This window comes from Leucopleurus acutus (assembly GCF_964270905.1).
Source record: "Leucopleurus acutus genome assembly, chromosome: 3".
Lineage (NCBI taxonomy): Eukaryota > Metazoa > Chordata > Mammalia > Artiodactyla > Delphinidae > Leucopleurus > Leucopleurus acutus.
The window spans coordinates 59,404,271-59,422,283 of record NC_139145.1 but is presented as its reverse complement, the minus strand read 5'-3'; the positions used below and the strand labels follow the sequence as shown (position 1 = coordinate 59,422,283).

General features: G+C 43.7%; 1 protein-coding gene across 1 annotated transcript; it reads left to right on the top strand.

Moving 5' to 3' along the window:
- The first annotated feature begins 8,093 nt into the window (after window positions 1-8,093).
- On the top strand, window positions 8,094-15,124 carry PURA (purine rich element binding protein A). The gene is made up of 2 exons (XM_082836885.1): window positions 8,094-8,103; window positions 13,801-15,124. The coding sequence occupies exon 2, from the start codon at window positions 13,945-13,947 to the stop codon at window positions 14,914-14,916; it is 972 nt and encodes a 323-aa protein (XP_082693011.1). The 5' UTR covers window positions 8,094-8,103; window positions 13,801-13,944; the 3' UTR covers window positions 14,917-15,124.
- The last annotated feature ends 2,889 nt before the right edge of the window (window positions 15,125-18,013 follow it).

The following is an 18,013-nucleotide window of genomic DNA, read 5'->3' as shown; positions in this document are numbered from 1 at the left end:
TGGGTGGGAGTTCACATTTATGGAATACTTACTGTGTGCCAGATCCTCTTCTAAATGCTTTTTATGAATTAACTAATTTAACCCTTATAGTATACCTATGAAGCAGTTGGTATTATTGCCCTCATTTGATAAATGAGGAAACTGGGGCCTACAGATGTTAAGTAATTTGCCAAAGTCATGAAGTTAGGAATTTGAAAGCAGAGTTTTGAACCTAGGAGATTTGATTACCCAGCCCACATTCTTGACCACCACACTGAACAGAGGATGTTTCGCCTAAATAAAAATTAGGGAAAACAGAAGAGCTAAAAAAGTATTTCATCATATGAATTCATTAAAGTTTATATACAGTTGAAGTAAACTGTAAATATTAAGATTTTTACCCTGAGACATTATTACATCTTGGTAAATATTAATGGTGTGCCTCAAAACATTTTTTTTTCCAGGTGAGTGAAGCCATCTTTATTTATTTATTTTTAACATCTTTATTGGAGTATAATTGCTTTACAATGGTGTGTTAGTGTCTGCTTTATAACAAAGTGAATCAGTTATACATATACATATGTCCCCATATCTCTTCCCTCTTGCATCTCCCTCCCTCCCACCCTCCCTTTCCCACCCCTCTAGGTGGTCACAAAGCACCAAGCTGATCTCTCTGTGCTATGCGGCTGCTTCCCACTAGCTATCTATTTTACGTTTGCCTCAAAACTTTTGTACTGGGCACTAGGAACATGGAATATTGCAGAACTAGTAGAGAGAAGCTGTGTCTCCAGGGCATGGTCTTAGGAGAAGAATCTCATCTTTTGGATCCCTCAGGAGACAGGAAGTTACTCAAGGTAAGCCTTGGCAAAGACCTCAATTTCTCATGTAATAAACTGATGTACTTTATAGCCAATCTCAACCCACATACATATTTATTCAGTCTCTCTTTGCTTTCTCAGCAATTTAATAACTGACTTGTTGGCTCATTTGCTTCAGCACTATGCTAATGAGGTAAAATTGATGGGTTTAATTCCTTTTTAGCTCTAGTGGCCATGAACTGCACCCCTAAACTTAGCATACATGAGCTGTCGAGTGACCCCAGAGAAACTGTTTGGCTCAGAACAAGTCTATCAATGTTACACAAAAGATAATGCTTTACTGAGTATGTGTCAGAACCTTCATGTTTGTATTCAAGGACAACACATTAATTTTCACAGAGAACAAATAAAGTGATTTGTTTAATGTCTCACAATGGATCTCTGGGACAATCAAGAATAGATTCTTGGAAAGTTCAACGTAATACACTTACTCAAATTGACCCTACCTATGTTATACAGTCATAATAAAGTCTTTGCACAGCCTCATGACATATACTCAATCAATCTTGATTTTAGGTAGCCAATAAATAACAAGTAAATAAATAAAAGCAGAAACTATCTCAGTTTGCAATTACTTATGGAAGAACTCTTACCTGAGGACAAACTAATGAAAACATAATCAATTCCAACTCAATAACACAAATTTAATATTCCTAGAATAAAGTGATCTGAAGTAAGCTATGTAATTTATTGAGAGAAACTTACAAAGCAGTGACAGAGGTTTAGTTGGCAGATGCTACTGCTCAATAAACTAGATCTAAACTTTTAATATGATCTGACATTGGACAAGACCACAATAATAAGGGAGGTGTCTCATAATTATCCAAAGATATTCAAATGAAAAGGATGGTGAAAGATGAAGTTAAACTGGAAACTTGTTAGACTGAGAATGAGAATAAGTAAATCTCTAATGTCAGTTTGAAATAGAAACGGCTGAAATTATAGCAGGAGCAAATAAAATGGAAAAAATGGACAGATATTTGTTTGTAAATAAAATGTAAAGTTTTGATGTCTGATACTTCAGAGTAGAAGGAAAAAAACCATGCTCTTGGAAAGGGCTTATATTCGAAACTTCTCCAAAGAAGAAGGGAGGGTGAAAGGGATGGGGAGAGGGAGAGTTAGTTTAGTGGCAAAGAGTGCAAACTATGAAGGAAAATTGTCTAGGTTTAATTCTTGACTTTGTCACTTAGTAACTGTGTGATTTTTAGGTTTTTTAATCTCTCTGTGGCTCAGTTTTCTCATCTGTAAAATGAGTATAATAGAACTTACTCATAAGGTTGCTGTGAGGATTTTATGAGATAATAAATAGAGAGTATTTACACAGTGCCAGGTACATAATACGAGCATTATATAAACATTATACTTTTGAATAAAAGATATCTAAAGATTAACGTCAGTGATGATATTTAATCAGAGAACCAAGAAGAAATCTGATACAGGTCTGCAATCTTTTAACCCAAATCCTTAGGGCCAGATGTGTTTCTGAATTAAAATTCATTTCATATTTTAGGAATGTAAGTTATTATGCTACCTATGTTTTACTTAACTTGTGTTGTCTGGGGCAGCATACCTTAATCAAACACATATTTCCACAATGAAATGCATCAATAGTCACACCAAATGGACCAAATGAAGACTTTAAACAGAGTCAAGTCAGTTCAGATCCATTTTTGCCACAAAATGAATTAAGAAAAAAGTTTTTGGATTTTGGAATTGCAGATAAGGGACTGCGAAGCTTTGTCTGTAGAGCCATAAATGTTATTGTATTAAATAATGGAATAATAATCATGGGAAATATAGAACAATGCTGATATTAAATGAAAAACTTTTCTGAAAACCTAATGAATTTTTTTCTCTCAAGAAAAAAAAAATGTATACATAGTGTGATGTATATCTAGATTATACATGGGATGTTACCTGGATTGTACTTGAGTGACTGAGTTTATGTGGCCTATATAAACACCTGGAACATCTCCCCAGATCATCCCATGACTATTTCAGGTCTCTGATCAAATGCTACCTCTTCAGAGAGGCTTCTTTGATCACTCTATTTAAAATATCAGGTGTGAGACATGCACATACACATTCACACACAATCACACAGAAAACTTTTTCCCCTTACCTGCTATTTTTTTCTTTTTAACACTTATCACTATACAGCACTATATTATATATGTGTTTATTATATTATCTGTCTTACTAGACTGGAAACTCTATGAGAGCAAGGACTTTGTTTTGTTCAAGCACCTAAAACAATGTCTGCCATTGTCAGATAGATACTGTTAGAACAGATAGATACTGTTCAATAAATGACTCAAGAAAATAAGGCTGATTGATAAACAGTGGTGGGTTCCAAGGACCAGTTCTAAAATAGCAGGTGATACTTTCCAAAAGGAAGTTCAAGGGGAAAAAAGAGGAAAAAAAAGCCATCTAAACTAAGCATCAGTTGTAATATGTTTATGAAATATGTATATAGTGGGATTCCAAAATAGTAATTAAAAAACATTTCTCCTTTATACACATACTTATCAAGTAAATATTGATTTACTATCTAGAAAGTAAAAACTAATCATTACATTACATTTAATAATTAATTTTGAGTATTTAAATAGACAAGAAGAAAAATTATACTTGAAAGACAAAAATTCTATAGCACAAAATATTAAAGAACTCCCTTTGTATTTTTCCCATGGTATATTTTGATTCTTCCCTTCACACATTTTACTCACAACAGGAAGAAATGCAACTGATCTTCTTCTTCTAATTGCCAAGTGCTACTGCACTGGGTTGTAAAAATGGCCTAAATTAGCCTCAGAGGGCAGTGGTATCTGGTTGCATGTACATACCTACTCATGAATGTATTTAGTCTTGCTCCAGGTAATAAAATGGCAACACATTGATATCCTATAGTATGCAAGCAAAGGGTTTTGGGGTCACCATAAAATGTGCAACAAAGTTCAATGGTACTTTCCAGTCCAGATAGATCCACTCTTTGGAAAAGCCCAGCTTTCCTCTCCATCTCTAACATTCATATGTTAGTTCTGACTTGGGAATTACTTTTAAAGAGAAGGAAAGAGAAGGGAAAGGTAAAAATAAGGAGTTAGGCCACAGTCCCTTGGCAAAAGTATCAAGAGTAACTACCTTTTTCAAATAACCATACTTGTAGCCTACAAATTGACATTCCATTGATCATGGTTAAAGGTAAGATGATAGTTTCATTTCAACATGTTACTTTTACTTTTGTCTTTTCCCCCCCATTACTCTTAAATCAGGAAGGGAAAAAAAAAATGTTCCAACAGCACTCTAATGGTTTTCAAATTGTGTTACCCCGGATTATGCAAGGATTTTCTATTAGAATTGCTTGAAAAAAATAATGGAAACAGACTGTTTATATATATTTCCAACAGGACAAGGGACCTCTGAAATACGACAAATTAGCACACATATCTGCACCAGGTATTGTTAACCAGTGACTCCAGGATGGGAAGAGGTAGGTAAAAAAGTTGAAGTCAGACAATTGATACAAAAAAAGATCAGAAGCTCATAGTTATATAATTTGACAATGAGATTGAGTTTAAATAATTACTGGCCCCTTTGCTCTCAAGTTGCATATTATACTTAGTGAGTTTCATCTGGATAAACACATTTTGCTGGTATTGTGGGTAAGAGGATGAGGAGTGATTTTTCCACAGCGCTATTCCCTCAACAGAGAGGATCCTGCTTACCTGCTTCTGAGAACTGGTTGAATATCATGTGAGTACTTAAGGAGTAAACTAAAGGGTCCACTTCAATAACTCAGACACCAACGAAGAAAAAGTTATTCTTGTTTAAGTGAAAATTCAAGATCACCAGCATAGTCTGTTTTAGGGCACATATGAACTATACAAGCCTCATGCTTCTGACCCTTGTCTTCAAGTCCCTAAACTGGAATAAAACCAATAAATGCCTGAGGAGCCACTTCACACCCCAAACACGTGCAAACTTTGTTCAACAGAACACTTTACTGCCAAAACGGAGCTGGCAGAAGTTTGGAGCTAAGGCCCACAGGCTGCATGATTTGCTGGCGCAAGAGAGCTTAAAAATCTTAACATAATACTGCTGAGTTTGAGTTCTACCAATTTGCTTAAGACTCCTTCCCCAAGTTTGACTTAAGAAAAATGGAAGCTGCCATCAAGAAAGACTTTACTAACACTTCATCATCTACTCAGAAATGATTTAATTCCCCACTCCTGATGGTCATACCTCTATATTCCTTGGTGGTTGTATTTATATTGTAAATCTAAAGCAGTCTATTTTGAAATGCATGTAAATTCAGTTTTGCTTGGTTGCTTGGATATAGAAGTACAGGAAGAACGACTGTAAATATACAAGATTAATTACAACAAAGTTCTGCTTAGAAAACACTTGATCCAAATAACCCCATATATCCCAATTCATTACCCTTGAAAAATGGGGGAGAAATTAAGATATAGAATATCTGTAAATTTTTATCACTTTACATTTGTTTTAGTTCATCTTCTCACATCTCTGAGTTTGAGTAATGGTGTTTTATTTTTTACATGAAAAATGCAGGAAGCCAGGAAAGGAGCCAAGATGAGTTCTTCTCTTCCACAAGGGTCAACAATAAGGTCCTATTTGGAATCTTCATAAGTTTGATGCAGTTTAATGAGGAAAACTGCACCTGAATTTAAAAATTGTAGGGAATACTTGCAACTATACAACTAACAACTTTAAATTTGTAAACACTTGAAAAACATGCTGTATTGAGAAACTATGGTTTGCTTGGGAAGGTTATCTTGTGCTTTTTCAATAAGAGATCTTTAAAGATGCTGCTTACTCCTCATATAGCTAAAAAGTAAACATAAATTAAAAAGCTTAAAAAAGACCCTTTCTAATCTTTTCCCTCAGTAGCTCCATGTATTTTATTCATTCCTCTGAAAGCCTGTTTTTCCACCTTTAGAACCTCCTAAGTATTCTAATTCTCAGCTATGATTTCATATTTTCACCAGCTTCTAATCTGCACAATATAGTTGGAAGCATTTAGGACAAAACACTCTTTAGGATATCAAGTTGCAGAAGACTGTAGTTTTAAAGATATTTATATAGTAGTGCTGCCACCTAAAGATGAGGCGAATAAAGAAGCAATTCAAAGGAAATGACCCATCATTCTTAAGGCTGTCTCAAAATTTTTCTCATTTCTAACTAGGGATTAATAAACATTTTGCTGTTTTGTTAATATGGAAGTTTGTTTCACAATAAATTATTGCTGAGCTGTAATTTTCTATGGCAGAAATTTTCAAATTCAAACTTTTTAGAGTAATCTGTGATTTGGGGTCTCCAGGAAACTCCCCAAATTTGTTTCTCTCAGACATTAGGCACTGCCTACAATACACAAGTGTGGGGTTGGGGGAGGGGGGAATCAAAAGATACCCGGAAGTAAACTATTGAGGAATCTCTGGTTTAGTGGATAAAGCAGGTAATAATAGACCTATGGTGTTTCCCTTTATCGGTGACAGACTGCTTGCAACTCTCAACAACTGACATATTTTTGTAACTCAATTTTCTCGTCCATAAAATGGGGTTAATTTCACCTCTCTCCTACTTGCCTCTAAGGCTTAGCTAGGTAAGCTTCTTGGAAGGTCCTATAATAAGTGAGTTGACAAGTCTACTATTAAAACATAAGAAAAAAAGAAGTCTACTATTGCCTAATAAAAGAATATCTCACAGTGTATTGCAAAGTTACCTCAAAATAAAATATACTCAGTTAAATAAGGTAAAACATTGATAAGTTTTCTTAAATCACAGATTGACTTCTCTGAGAGCTATTTAAATAATGATAAAGATGGAAGGCTGTTTTTTGCTTATTTTGAAGCCGATATTTTTAACTGATCCATCTTCTATGTATGCAGTGTTGCAGGATGGAGATGTGACAGCATACAAAATGAGGGAAAAAGTTAACGTGTACCAAAAATCTTGTCAAACCTGGTCAAAGATTTCAAGAAAACTCTTAAAGGACATTTTATAGTTCTGCATTTCGCCCTAGCATAGTAATTTATGAAAATTTACTCGTCCCTTTTACTCTCTCCCTCTCGGCCCAAGGACGCATAAATAATATTTATCAGGGTTTTGTCCTTAGTCACAGTCCCTCAAAGGGGCCCAGTTTCACCTACACTGCGTGGGAGGCTGGGCAGCAACCCCACGCTTCCTGTCAAGGATTCCTGGGGCTACAGCCTGAACGTGGTCTAGCCCGTTTCTTCTTTATGCTAATTCTGCCCTCCTAGCCCCTCTCGGCGGGCGTCTGAAGGCCAAGGTGAGACCCTCCCGGGAGATGAAAGGCCTATCGCCTCCTAAGAGATGCGGGCGGAACGGGGGCGCGGGGCAGGGTGACAGGGTGGTAGCAACACTGACAACGACGCTGAGGGCCCTAAGTTGGAGCTGACGCAGGCCCTACAGGGTTCCCTCCCCGCCTGAGCCTGCCTTCCGCCCTCAGAGCCCAACAAGGGAGAAGTCCTCCCGGGGGCGCTACCGGCAGTGAGTGGAGGAAGGGTGGGCAAAGAGGCCGCAGGCAGCCCCCTCCTCAGACGCGCCTCAAGGCCTGGGCCGTGGGCTGTTGACGCGCCAACGGCGGGGAGGGCGCGCGCACGCGCGAAATGGGGGGCGGAGGGAGCGCGCTCGGCGGCCGCCGCCGCTGCAACTGAAACGGAGGAACGCGAGGGCGGAGGGCGCGAGCCACGGGAGGAGTGTGGGGGGGAGATGGTGGGTAGCGGGGAGCGCGCGCTGACGTCGCCCGGAGTCACGCACGGAGCGCCGGGTTACGCGCCGACGTCTGGCTGCCACGACTTGCCGTCTGCGGCGGCGGCGGCAGCGAGCGGATCCCGCAGGGGAAGGAGGAGGAGGGAGAGCCGAGGGGGCTGTGAGTGAGCGGGAGAAGCAGGGTGTGAGCCGGACTTGCCAGCGGGAGGGAGAACGAGTGAGAGCCGAGCCAGCCATCCGAGCCGCCTCCTCCTCCTCCCCTCGGCGTCCCGCCCCCGCCTGCCAGCCCGCCCTTCTCCCTCCTCAGCCGGCAGAGCCCGAGTGAGGCGCAGCTCGGCTCGCGCCGCTGTCCAGGACAGGTGTGCGCGCGCGCGCCCTCCTCCCCTCCCCCTTTCCTCGCGCCCGCCTAGCGCCTGCCTCGCGCGCGCCCTCCCTCCCTCCAGCCCGCGCCCTCCCTCACCTGCGGCAGGACAGCGCCCGCCCGCCCGCCCGGGTAAGCCCCTCGCGACCTTCTCTGCTGCCACTGCCACAGCTTGAGGTGCCGCCCACCTTGTCCCCTCTAATTGCCCTCTTATGCCCCAGGAATAATTACTGTAGCATTGTAGACATCCCCGCACCCTTCCTCCGGGGACCCTGGTAGTGCAGCAACGCGCCCCCCTCCCTCCGGAGCGCACGAACGAACGAACTCCTTCCCACCTCCAAAAAAGAAGAAAATCACACGCCCCTTTAAAAAAAAAAAAAAGCAATCCTACCTCCTCTGGCGCTGGAGACCACCAGTGGTGCCGTTTGCTTAGCAATGCCTGAGCCCCATTCCCCCTGACCACCTTTGCCTGGGGCCTGGGACAGTTCGCCAAACCTGGCCGACACTCCCTGCACAGCAACCCTGGCAGGAGAGGAGAGGAAGGAGGCTTCTAGGCTCCACTACCAACCCCTCCTTTCCTCTGTTCAACCCCCGCCCCACCCCCGCAATGCATACACCCTCCCAGTGTGCGTTGTAAAAATAAAAAAGAATACACTGGTGCTGACAGCGTAGACGAAGCCAGGCCCAAAGATGGGTGGCCCGAACAAGGCATTTTTGCTGCCCCACAGAGCTAGGTCAGCTCCACAGTCTCCTCTGCCTTTGTCCGAGGGCAAAACGGACGGATGTGAAGTTAGAGGGTCTTCCCTTTGAGCGACGGTAGGCCCCGGCAGCGGCTATGGGGAAGGGACCCCAACAAATATATTTGTCTTGAGCCTGATCTTGGGTAGAGAAAGGCCCAAGAGTCCGGCTGGGAAAACTTTCTTTGGTTCGTTGCTGTCTACCCCTGAATAAATGCTACTTTAATTTCCGTTGTCTCTGCGGGACCCTCTTGAGGCTTCTAATTCGTTCTTATATGGGCCCCTTTACGTTTCTGTCGGGCCAGGCGCTTTTGGACAGCTTTTTGCAGCGGTGTCTCTGCTGGTGTCCCGTGTCCTTGGAAGGAAGCCCCAGTGCTTTATAATAGGCTGAATTTGGTTTGACATCTTTTGGTAGATTGTCAGAGGAGAAAAGGAATTTTTTGATTACTTCAAGACCCTCACTGTTCCCCGCCCAAACTGACGTTTTCGAATTGCGGCTTTGAAAATTGGAGTGTTGACTAGAGTGTGGAGAGAGTTGCTGATTTCATTCCTTTGGGTACTAGTAAAACCATTTAAGAATCAGCCGAAAGAGAGAGAGCTGTTGACATTTGCATCGGTTCTGTTTGGACCTTTTGGGTACATAAAATGTCGGGTTCTCTGAATCTTTTATCGAATTTAGAATGTGTGCTACATTTATTTAATTCTTCTGCAAGTGCTTAAAATAACATTTGGGGAAATGTGAGGATTCTATCACATGGATTGTTCTCTTCAGATTTTAAATGTTTAATTCATATCTTTAACCCTAAACATTGAAATAGCATTGGAGAGGCATAATTTTAAAGATTAGATGAGCTATAGAAAGGGAATAGACTTTTTAAAAATGGTCGGTGAAATACTATTAGTCGTTGTTGTTAAATGTTAAGATTTACTTGAGAGTTTCCCTTAATTTTCCTGGTAGCTAGCCATGAGAAGAAATGGGTAATTCCTCCACTTTGAACAGTTACAGTACAACATTCCAGTTAGTTTTAATGATTTGGGTATTGAAGATAATTGTTTGGTTTAAGACAGGCATTTAACCTAAGTAGCACTTGAAAACACAAGTTCTAATGTTTTTGCTTCTCTTTTATTTGGGAAATCTGTGATTCTGTGAAATATTAATGAGCGTATTGTTTCTGTTGGGAACTCCGTAATCAAAAGGGTTTATTACCCAGAGGTAGATCCCCTCTCTCCAAGTTTATTTTGTAAATGTGTATGTTAATTTTTACTTTTAGAATTAGATCATTTCAGACCGTATTTCAGGCTGAGGAAAATGAGGTTTTTTCCTTCTTGTTCAGCCTAGTATGTGTTTCTCTTGTGAACAGTTTTTTGTTGGTAAGATTTTGTTAAAGATGTAGAGATAGAGGGATTAAAAATAAAGCAATCTCTATTCTCGAAATGTGTGTGTAGTGTTAATAAGAGAGCACACTAAATCTAGAGACGTTTATTAGGTTTTAAAAATATAAGCAAACTTTGAGGAGGAAGGAAATATTTTTTGATAGTTCTTTCATTAACACAGATATTTTGTGCATATTAATATATTTCGTTTTCCCTTTGTTTTTCCTACATTGTATTGCAATTATAATTTTAATTTTACAACTATTTGGTTTAAAATGACAATGCAAACATCTAGACACTAGAACTGGCTTTTCATTTACCAAGTTAGCATATTGTTTTGGTAATTAACAAATAGCTAGGTGTGTTTTTAAATCTACAACTTTGCTAATGGATTTTCAATGTTAGGATGCAAATTTAACTTTGAAGTTCTGTTTAAGGTTAAACTCTTTGTTTTAAGACTTTTCTCTCAGACTGCCTTTTAAGGGTACTATATTCTGTAGCCTACGGAAAGCCGCCTTTCACCACCCCCTCCATTCTGACCAAAAGCCCACACTTACAGGCTCATCCTGAAATAAACTCTCTTGTTTGAGTAGTGAAAATGTGTTAAATATCCTATTTATCATTGTATTATTTGGGGAAAGGCATTATTAACCTTGTTTGCTTTTAGATACATTTATAAAGTAGGCAAGAAGCTAATAGATAAAGGCAAAATTTTATACATATATAATAAAAAACATGAAATAAGTAAGAACATATTTATGTGGAGAGATCCAGGTCTCAGTTGTTTACTGATTTGAGCTTAAAATTCCCAGTTTATGCGTGCAAATGATATTTAACTTGTGTTTTGTCTAGAAACTTCATCAATTGCCTCTGCGCTGGGGAACTAAGAACTCAGTTCCTGTGACAGTCACTTTTTCAGAAAAGCAGGGCATTCCCAAACTCAAACCAATTCAGAGCCCCTGGACATAAACGTTTGGGACAGAGGGCAAGAAATTTAGACTCCAAAGTTGGTTCAAGAAGGCGGGCAGTTTCGAGCCCTACTTTTTTGTCCTGGGGGAAGCGATCATTAGCATGGAAGAGTGACAGGGACCGGCAGGCGCGTGGCCCCTTATCGCAGCCCCACTGGCCTTGCTGCTTTGAGTTCTCCTGAGGGGTCAAGGGCTTGGTTCAGCGCGAAGTAAACCCTTGAGGAAGAATAGCGGCTCTTCTAGAGCGGTCTTAACCAGGTCGTAGTAGTCTCAGCTTACAGGTGGAAGCGTAATGCCCCGCCCAGTTCTGTGCGGAGACCCTGCCACTCAGCCTTTGAGACCCTGTTTGGGGCCGGGGTCTATCCAGGGTCCTGATCGCTACCGTGCAAACCTAGAGGAGCCGCCGCTTCTTACACATGTATTTCTGTGTGGTGGGAAGTGCACCAACAGTTCCTATATCTCCTTCCCGACAGACTTGGGGACAGGGGAGGGAGTGCAGAAAAATCAGCACTGAAAGGGTACTACGCAGTGCTAGAGGATGACCCTAAATTAAGGGGAAGTTCTTTATGGGGCCCAAAATCTGGATTTCTATCTCTCACAGTGGGCCTCGTCTTCAGGGAGCCATTTCAGGAACAGCTGGACAGGTGGGTGGTTCTGAGGCTGGTTCACAGGACTATCCCAGTTTTCTTCTTGGGAGCCAGGGTGCTCTGCCCTGTTTCTTCCTCTTTAGCGGGAGGTAGCGAACGTCAGCCCAGAGCTGAAGTAGCTAATGCTGGGTTGAATGGGGCCCTTGCTAAGAGAAAAAGGTAGCTGTGAATACTTAGCAGGCAGGTTTGCCCAGGAGATGAAGGGATATATCAGGGGGCTTTAAGGTCTCAAGCAGTGACAAAGCTTATGCCCTGGGCTGGTCTGGGTTTCTTTATCATTAGTCCTCTCTTTACCCCTCTCTTTTCCAGGAAGCTTGGGCAGCCAGGTACTCAGATGTCTTGGGAGCTAAGAGTGAGGGAGGCAAGTCTCCTTACTTTTGGGGGCAGGGGTTGGGGGGTGTTAAATGGGAATGGAGCCTACAGATGAGATGGGGATATGCTTCTCAGGATGGAGGCAACAATCCATGCTTGAGAAAGCCAGGAATAGGGCTGTGAGGTCTGTATCACCTAAGCCCCTTGCAGAAGGTGATGGGGAGCATGTAGGGGCATAGGCAGGAGGTGCCCTGGAGACAGGCCTTAGCTTTCCCACAGCTGCTAGGACTGCAGACTGCAGTGAGGGAGTATGAGCATTTGCTATCTATCTGGAAGAAGGAAAATAGGCCCTAGTTTATGCCTCAGATCTAGGAAGAGAGAAATCTTTTATTTCTGAGCCCCTTCCTGAGACCAGAGAAGACCCCTTTTAGCTTTCACTGGCTTAGCTGTCATTGGTAATGGTCGGTAACCTAGCTGTCTGCCTAAAAACCAGCGATCATTTAATGTTTTACTTTTTGAGAGATGGGGGCTCTCCTTGACACTTAGGAGTTTCTGGGAGGAGGAGTAAAAGGGGCGAGCGAACCTGCGTTAATGAATCCCGTAAGGAACTGCGTTTCCCAGGAAATTCCTGACATTTTTAGCTCGTGAATTTCCTAAAGCCTGCTATGCTTGGTTTTCTCTTCCATCTGGGTCCTTCCAGAGAGGAAGAGTGGGCTAGGGGCTGAAGGCTCGGCAGGGCCTGGTTTATCCGCAGAGCTGGCCGGCAACCCAGCCTGGGCTCAGCCCTGAACAGGGTGCCCCCCTTCCCCAAATCTCAGAAGGAGGAGGGGGAGGCAGGCGGGCAGTCGTTGTCCCAGAGGGGGCTGGTTGAAGGTTTTGGGGTGAGTGTGGGGTTTCTTTTTGATTGTTGCTTGGGGAGAAGGGCAGAGCCAACGGGAAAAGGCACTGCGGGCACCCCGGCCCTGGTGCGGCTGCCGTCCTCTGCTCGGCTCCCCCCTGCCGGTGAGTGCGCCCGCCCGCCCGCCCGCCCGACTGTGCGGGGCTGCGGTTGGGGGGAGGGGGGAGCGGGATCATCTGAGGCCAGAGCCGCTGCCGTGCGCGGGGAGGGGGAGCGGCGGGAGCGAGGGGAGGGAAGGGCTAGGTGTCTGGTGCTCCGCGCCACTGCTACCGGCGCCCCGTCCTCATCCCTGGCAGCCCCTTCTGCAGCTAAGGTTTACCGCTGCACCACCTCTCTTCTTCCTCGCCCGCCTCTGCGGCCAGGGCTCTGCGGTAGGAGACAGTCCAGTCAAGTGACGGGTGGGCCGATCTGGGTCTGGATGGGGCCCGCTGGGGAGGGGGTGGCCGTGACTCGGTGTCCCCTCTCTGCAGCGGGCTCAACTGCGCTGCGCGGGCCCCTCCCCCCACATCTTCTTTGGGGTCACTGGAAAGCAGAGCTCAGGCCCACTCCCTGTGCTTAGTATGGCAGTCCCCTTCTCACGCCAGTCCCCCAACTCCCCGGGCCGAGGCCGCTCAGGGTCTGGCCAACAGCGACAGCCACCGTGGTGGCGGCAGTGGCGGCAGCAGCTGCGACGCGGCGCGTTCTAGTCCCCCCCCCACCCCAACCAGGGGTGCGGGGTGAGGGCCGGTGGGTGGGCGCCGCCTGGCGGGCGGGCGGATGGGGGACTGGCAACGGGGAGGGGGTGCGGGTCACGTGCTGGCGGTCGGGTGGGCGCGTACAGTAGGGCGCCCGGCTACTGTACTGGGGAGTCAGTGCCCTGTTACCGGGTCTCGTCTGTCTCGTCTCTCCCGCAGATCTCGCGAGAGTGGCTGACTGGCTGTGGGGGTTGCGGCGGCAGCAGGCGGAGCCGGGGAGGGAAAGCAGCGGCGGCTGAGGCGACTGAGGCGGCGGCGGGCGGAGCGGCAGGCGGCGGCAGCGCGGCGGCGGAGCGCAGCATCATGGCGGACCGAGACAGCGGCAGCGAGCAGGGTGGTGCGGCGCTGGGCTCGGGCGGCTCCCTGGGGCACCCGGGCTCGGGCTCGGGCTCCGGCGGGGGCGGTGGTGGCGGCGGGGGCGGCGGCGGCGGCAGTGGCGGCGGCGGCGGCGGGGCCCCGGGGGGGCTGCAGCACGAGACGCAGGAGCTGGCCTCCAAGCGGGTGGACATCCAGAACAAGCGCTTCTACCTGGACGTGAAGCAGAACGCCAAGGGCCGCTTCCTGAAGATCGCTGAGGTGGGCGCGGGCGGCAACAAGAGCCGCCTCACTCTCTCCATGTCAGTGGCCGTGGAGTTCCGCGACTACCTGGGCGACTTCATCGAGCACTACGCGCAGCTGGGCCCCAGCCAGCCGCCCGACCTGGCCCAGGCGCAGGACGAGCCGCGCCGGGCGCTCAAGAGCGAGTTCCTGGTGCGCGAGAACCGCAAGTACTACATGGATCTCAAGGAGAACCAGCGCGGCCGCTTCCTGCGCATCCGCCAGACGGTCAACCGGGGGCCCGGCCTGGGCTCCACGCAGGGCCAGACCATTGCACTGCCCGCACAGGGGCTCATCGAGTTCCGCGACGCTCTGGCCAAGCTCATCGACGACTACGGAGTGGAGGAGGAGCCGGCCGAGCTGCCCGAGGGCACCTCCTTGACTGTGGACAACAAGCGCTTCTTCTTTGATGTGGGCTCCAACAAGTACGGCGTGTTTATGCGAGTGAGCGAGGTGAAGCCCACCTACCGCAACTCCATCACCGTGCCCTACAAGGTGTGGGCCAAGTTCGGACACACCTTCTGCAAGTACTCGGAGGAGATGAAGAAGATTCAAGAGAAGCAGAGGGAGAAGCGAGCTGCCTGTGAGCAGCTCCACCAGCAGCAGCAGCAGCAGCAGGAGGAGACCGCCGCTGCCACCCTGCTACTGCAGGGTGAGGAAGAAGGGGAAGAAGATTGATCAAACTGAATGGAACCCCCCCCACATGCATACACACACACACACACACACACACACACACACACACACACAGCGCCACACACAGAGAAAATATACTGTAAAGAAAGAGAGAAAATAAAAAGTTAAAAAGTTAAAAAAAAAAAAAAAAGAACTGTTAACTCCAAGGGAGCACCACCCACAGAACCTCCACCAACTGACAGTTTCTCTTCTTGACTTGCCACCCATCGCTGGATGTTGTCCACTTTATCCACCATATAAAACAGTAAGCAGCTGCTAAAAACAAAAAACAAAAAAAATACAAAAAGTAATAACATTATATGAACTGTGTTTCCTACTTGATTAAAAAATATAAAGAACTGAGTGTTTATTTCCCTAATTAACCAAGAACTTTTGTACACGTTTAAGCTATTATTATTAAAAGTGTTTGCAAAATGGTCAAGATTATAATATTGCTGAATTCTATAAAAGTCCTTTTCATGTTGAGCTAACATTTGACTTTAGCACAAAAAAGAGATATTTTAGAACACGTAAAATAATATTTTTAGTTTTTTCTCATTTTGTTACCAAATTTCAAACCTTACATGGAGGTTATTATAGTATATTTGACACCCTATATACCTGTGATTAGAGATGTGTATATATATGAGGGCTAGGCATGCTGTGTGTCTGAGCTTTGTCTAAATGTTATGCAGAAGTTTGTAGAGTTAAAGGTACGTAGGTTAATTCATGCAAGGTAAACAATAAGTGCTCTCTTTTATACAATATGCATTGCATCTGGACCTTAAACATTTAAAAATGGTCAGTGAAACTTCTGTGAACATGAAGAAATTATTAAAAAAGGCATTTAAATGAAATTTGCTAAGTTGTGATTTTTACGGTTGGAACCAAAGTTATTCAAGTAGTAAAAGAAAAAAGAGAAAGAAAGAAAAGGAAATCTCCCATAATATTTTTCTGCATCTGTTTGCTTTGACTGAGTAGGCGTTTTGTCATTATTGTGTATATGAGATGTACTTGTATCGTTCATAATATATTTTTTTTATTATGTGTAGAAAGATTTTAAAAACTTAACTAACGTGCAGCAATTTCCAGTGAACCTGTACTTGGACATCAGGTAGTGAGTCTATTTGTGGTCACTAGCACTGTCTCCTAAACTTATAAGAGGTCTGAAGCTATCCTTTGATTTTTGCCAGTGCTATTAACTTATGTAGACCCGTTAAAAAGCAGAGCAACACAATTATAGTTATCCTACTGAGCCATGGATTCTGAGCTTCATTTTAAAAGTGAAAGCCAAGTTGGTGTATGTAAAGGATTTCCATGTAGCTGTGGTGCTAGTTATTACTGGCTACATTATATGCTAAGTGTATTTGTGTTCCCCAAGTGTACAAGCCTTCTATCAAAAGTATGTTCTATAACTCATATATTCAAGGTGTAGGGTATGAAAATGCAAAGCTTAGGAGAGCACTTTACTAAGCTGGTGTCCTCCCAACTGAAATTGTTTGTAACGATAGTCTTTTACAGGTTTTCATTTAAAGATGTTCGTGTGCTTTTAATTGACAACTAACTTCTTGCTGCTGTATAGTAAAATATTAATATATTTTTATCATTAAACTGCTGCATGACTATCATCTTTGAGTGAAGAGAAAATGTTATAAAAAAAGATGCCTTAAACAGTACATTTTGGTTTGGAATTCTGTAGAAAGTATTTTGGTTTAAAAAAAAATGGATCTTGTCTGACATAAAGAGTTCTGGGGATGGAATTGTTTTCTTGGCAAATCCAGCCATATAGATCTAACTGCTGTATGTAGAAGACACCACCTGTAGGAGCTGGAAGGTATCAGTGCTTCTCACATTGTAAAGCATTGGCCTAGGAAGGTGAAACAGTTGTCTTTGAAGGATTTTTTTTTTTTCTGCTGGTTCTTTGGGTTTTGATTTGGTATTTTTAAGCTCCCTGGTTGAGTGTGTTGTCTTTGAGATCTACTGTATGTGTTGAATAACAAGCTATTTCCATTGTACTGTGCATTTTCCCATTAAATTGTTTGCTTTTAATATTCATACAATGTTTAATATGAGGTGACCGTACAATAGTTAGGAGTTTCTTTACTTACAAAATCACTGGAAATGATTAAATTGCTTTTCCCCTTCCCCCAAGGTGCATTTTTCTTATTTCCATATAGTAAAGTTGAGCTTTTACAGTGCATAATGTGACATTTGGAATGCTTATCAACTGCATGTAAACATTAATAACCTGCACTTTTTTGTCTTAAGGTTTGTTGAGCTGTTTTGTTCACTGTACTTTAACTGTGATATGGAAAAGACTGCATTCTCTGTGCTGTTACTAGTTAGGAAAGAGAATTGCTTTGATTTTGTCTCTTGTTTACTATAGCTTTTTAAAGTTAAGCCTTGTACTACAGGTTGTTGGAGTACTCCTAGATCAGTGTTTCATAGTAGCCAGCAATAAGTAGTGCAAGTCAACAAAAAACACAGCAAACTTAGGCAAAGTGTCCTTTCTTTGAGATGCGAGTTCTTTCATGAGGTTTTCTTTAGGGTCCGAGTTACCTAAAGTGAAGCCTTTCTTAGCTATAGACTTCAGATTCTGCTTGGAATCCTACCGGATCAAGAAGCACATGTATTGTGCAATTGTCTTTACACTATAACAGTTAAACACAATCTTACTCAGATTTTGAAACCAGTGTCTGAATTATGGTCAGTGGGTTTAAAAAGAAATCCACATGCAGATCTTTTAAGACTTCTTAAGACGTGATCATAGAAAAGACAAATGACTGTAAAGATGCTCTTTTTTTGCATCTCACTTTACCTCCCCAAGTCCCCTCCCAACCTTTCCTTCTCCCCTCTCCTGTTTCATCCTTTTCCCACCCTTCCCCCCAGGTGCTCGGTACTTTACCAAGGTTCTATTTCTCAGTGTTTTATGTTGGAGTTTTTCCTTGTTTTTATTTTACTAGTTGGTAAACCCTGTTTGTGCTGAAACAAAAAAGGAAATGGTATATTTGACCATATGTTTTATTCATAGAAGACAGTATGATCAAATGTGCCAAAAACAAGTAAACAAAACTTAATTCATGACAAGTATGCCTTATTT

What these genes read in the sequence shown, in the direction of transcription:
- PURA (XM_082836885.1), top strand. Translation starts at nt 13,945, where the DNA reads ATGGCGGACCGAGACAGCGGCAGCGAGCAGGGTGGTGCGGCGCTGGGC.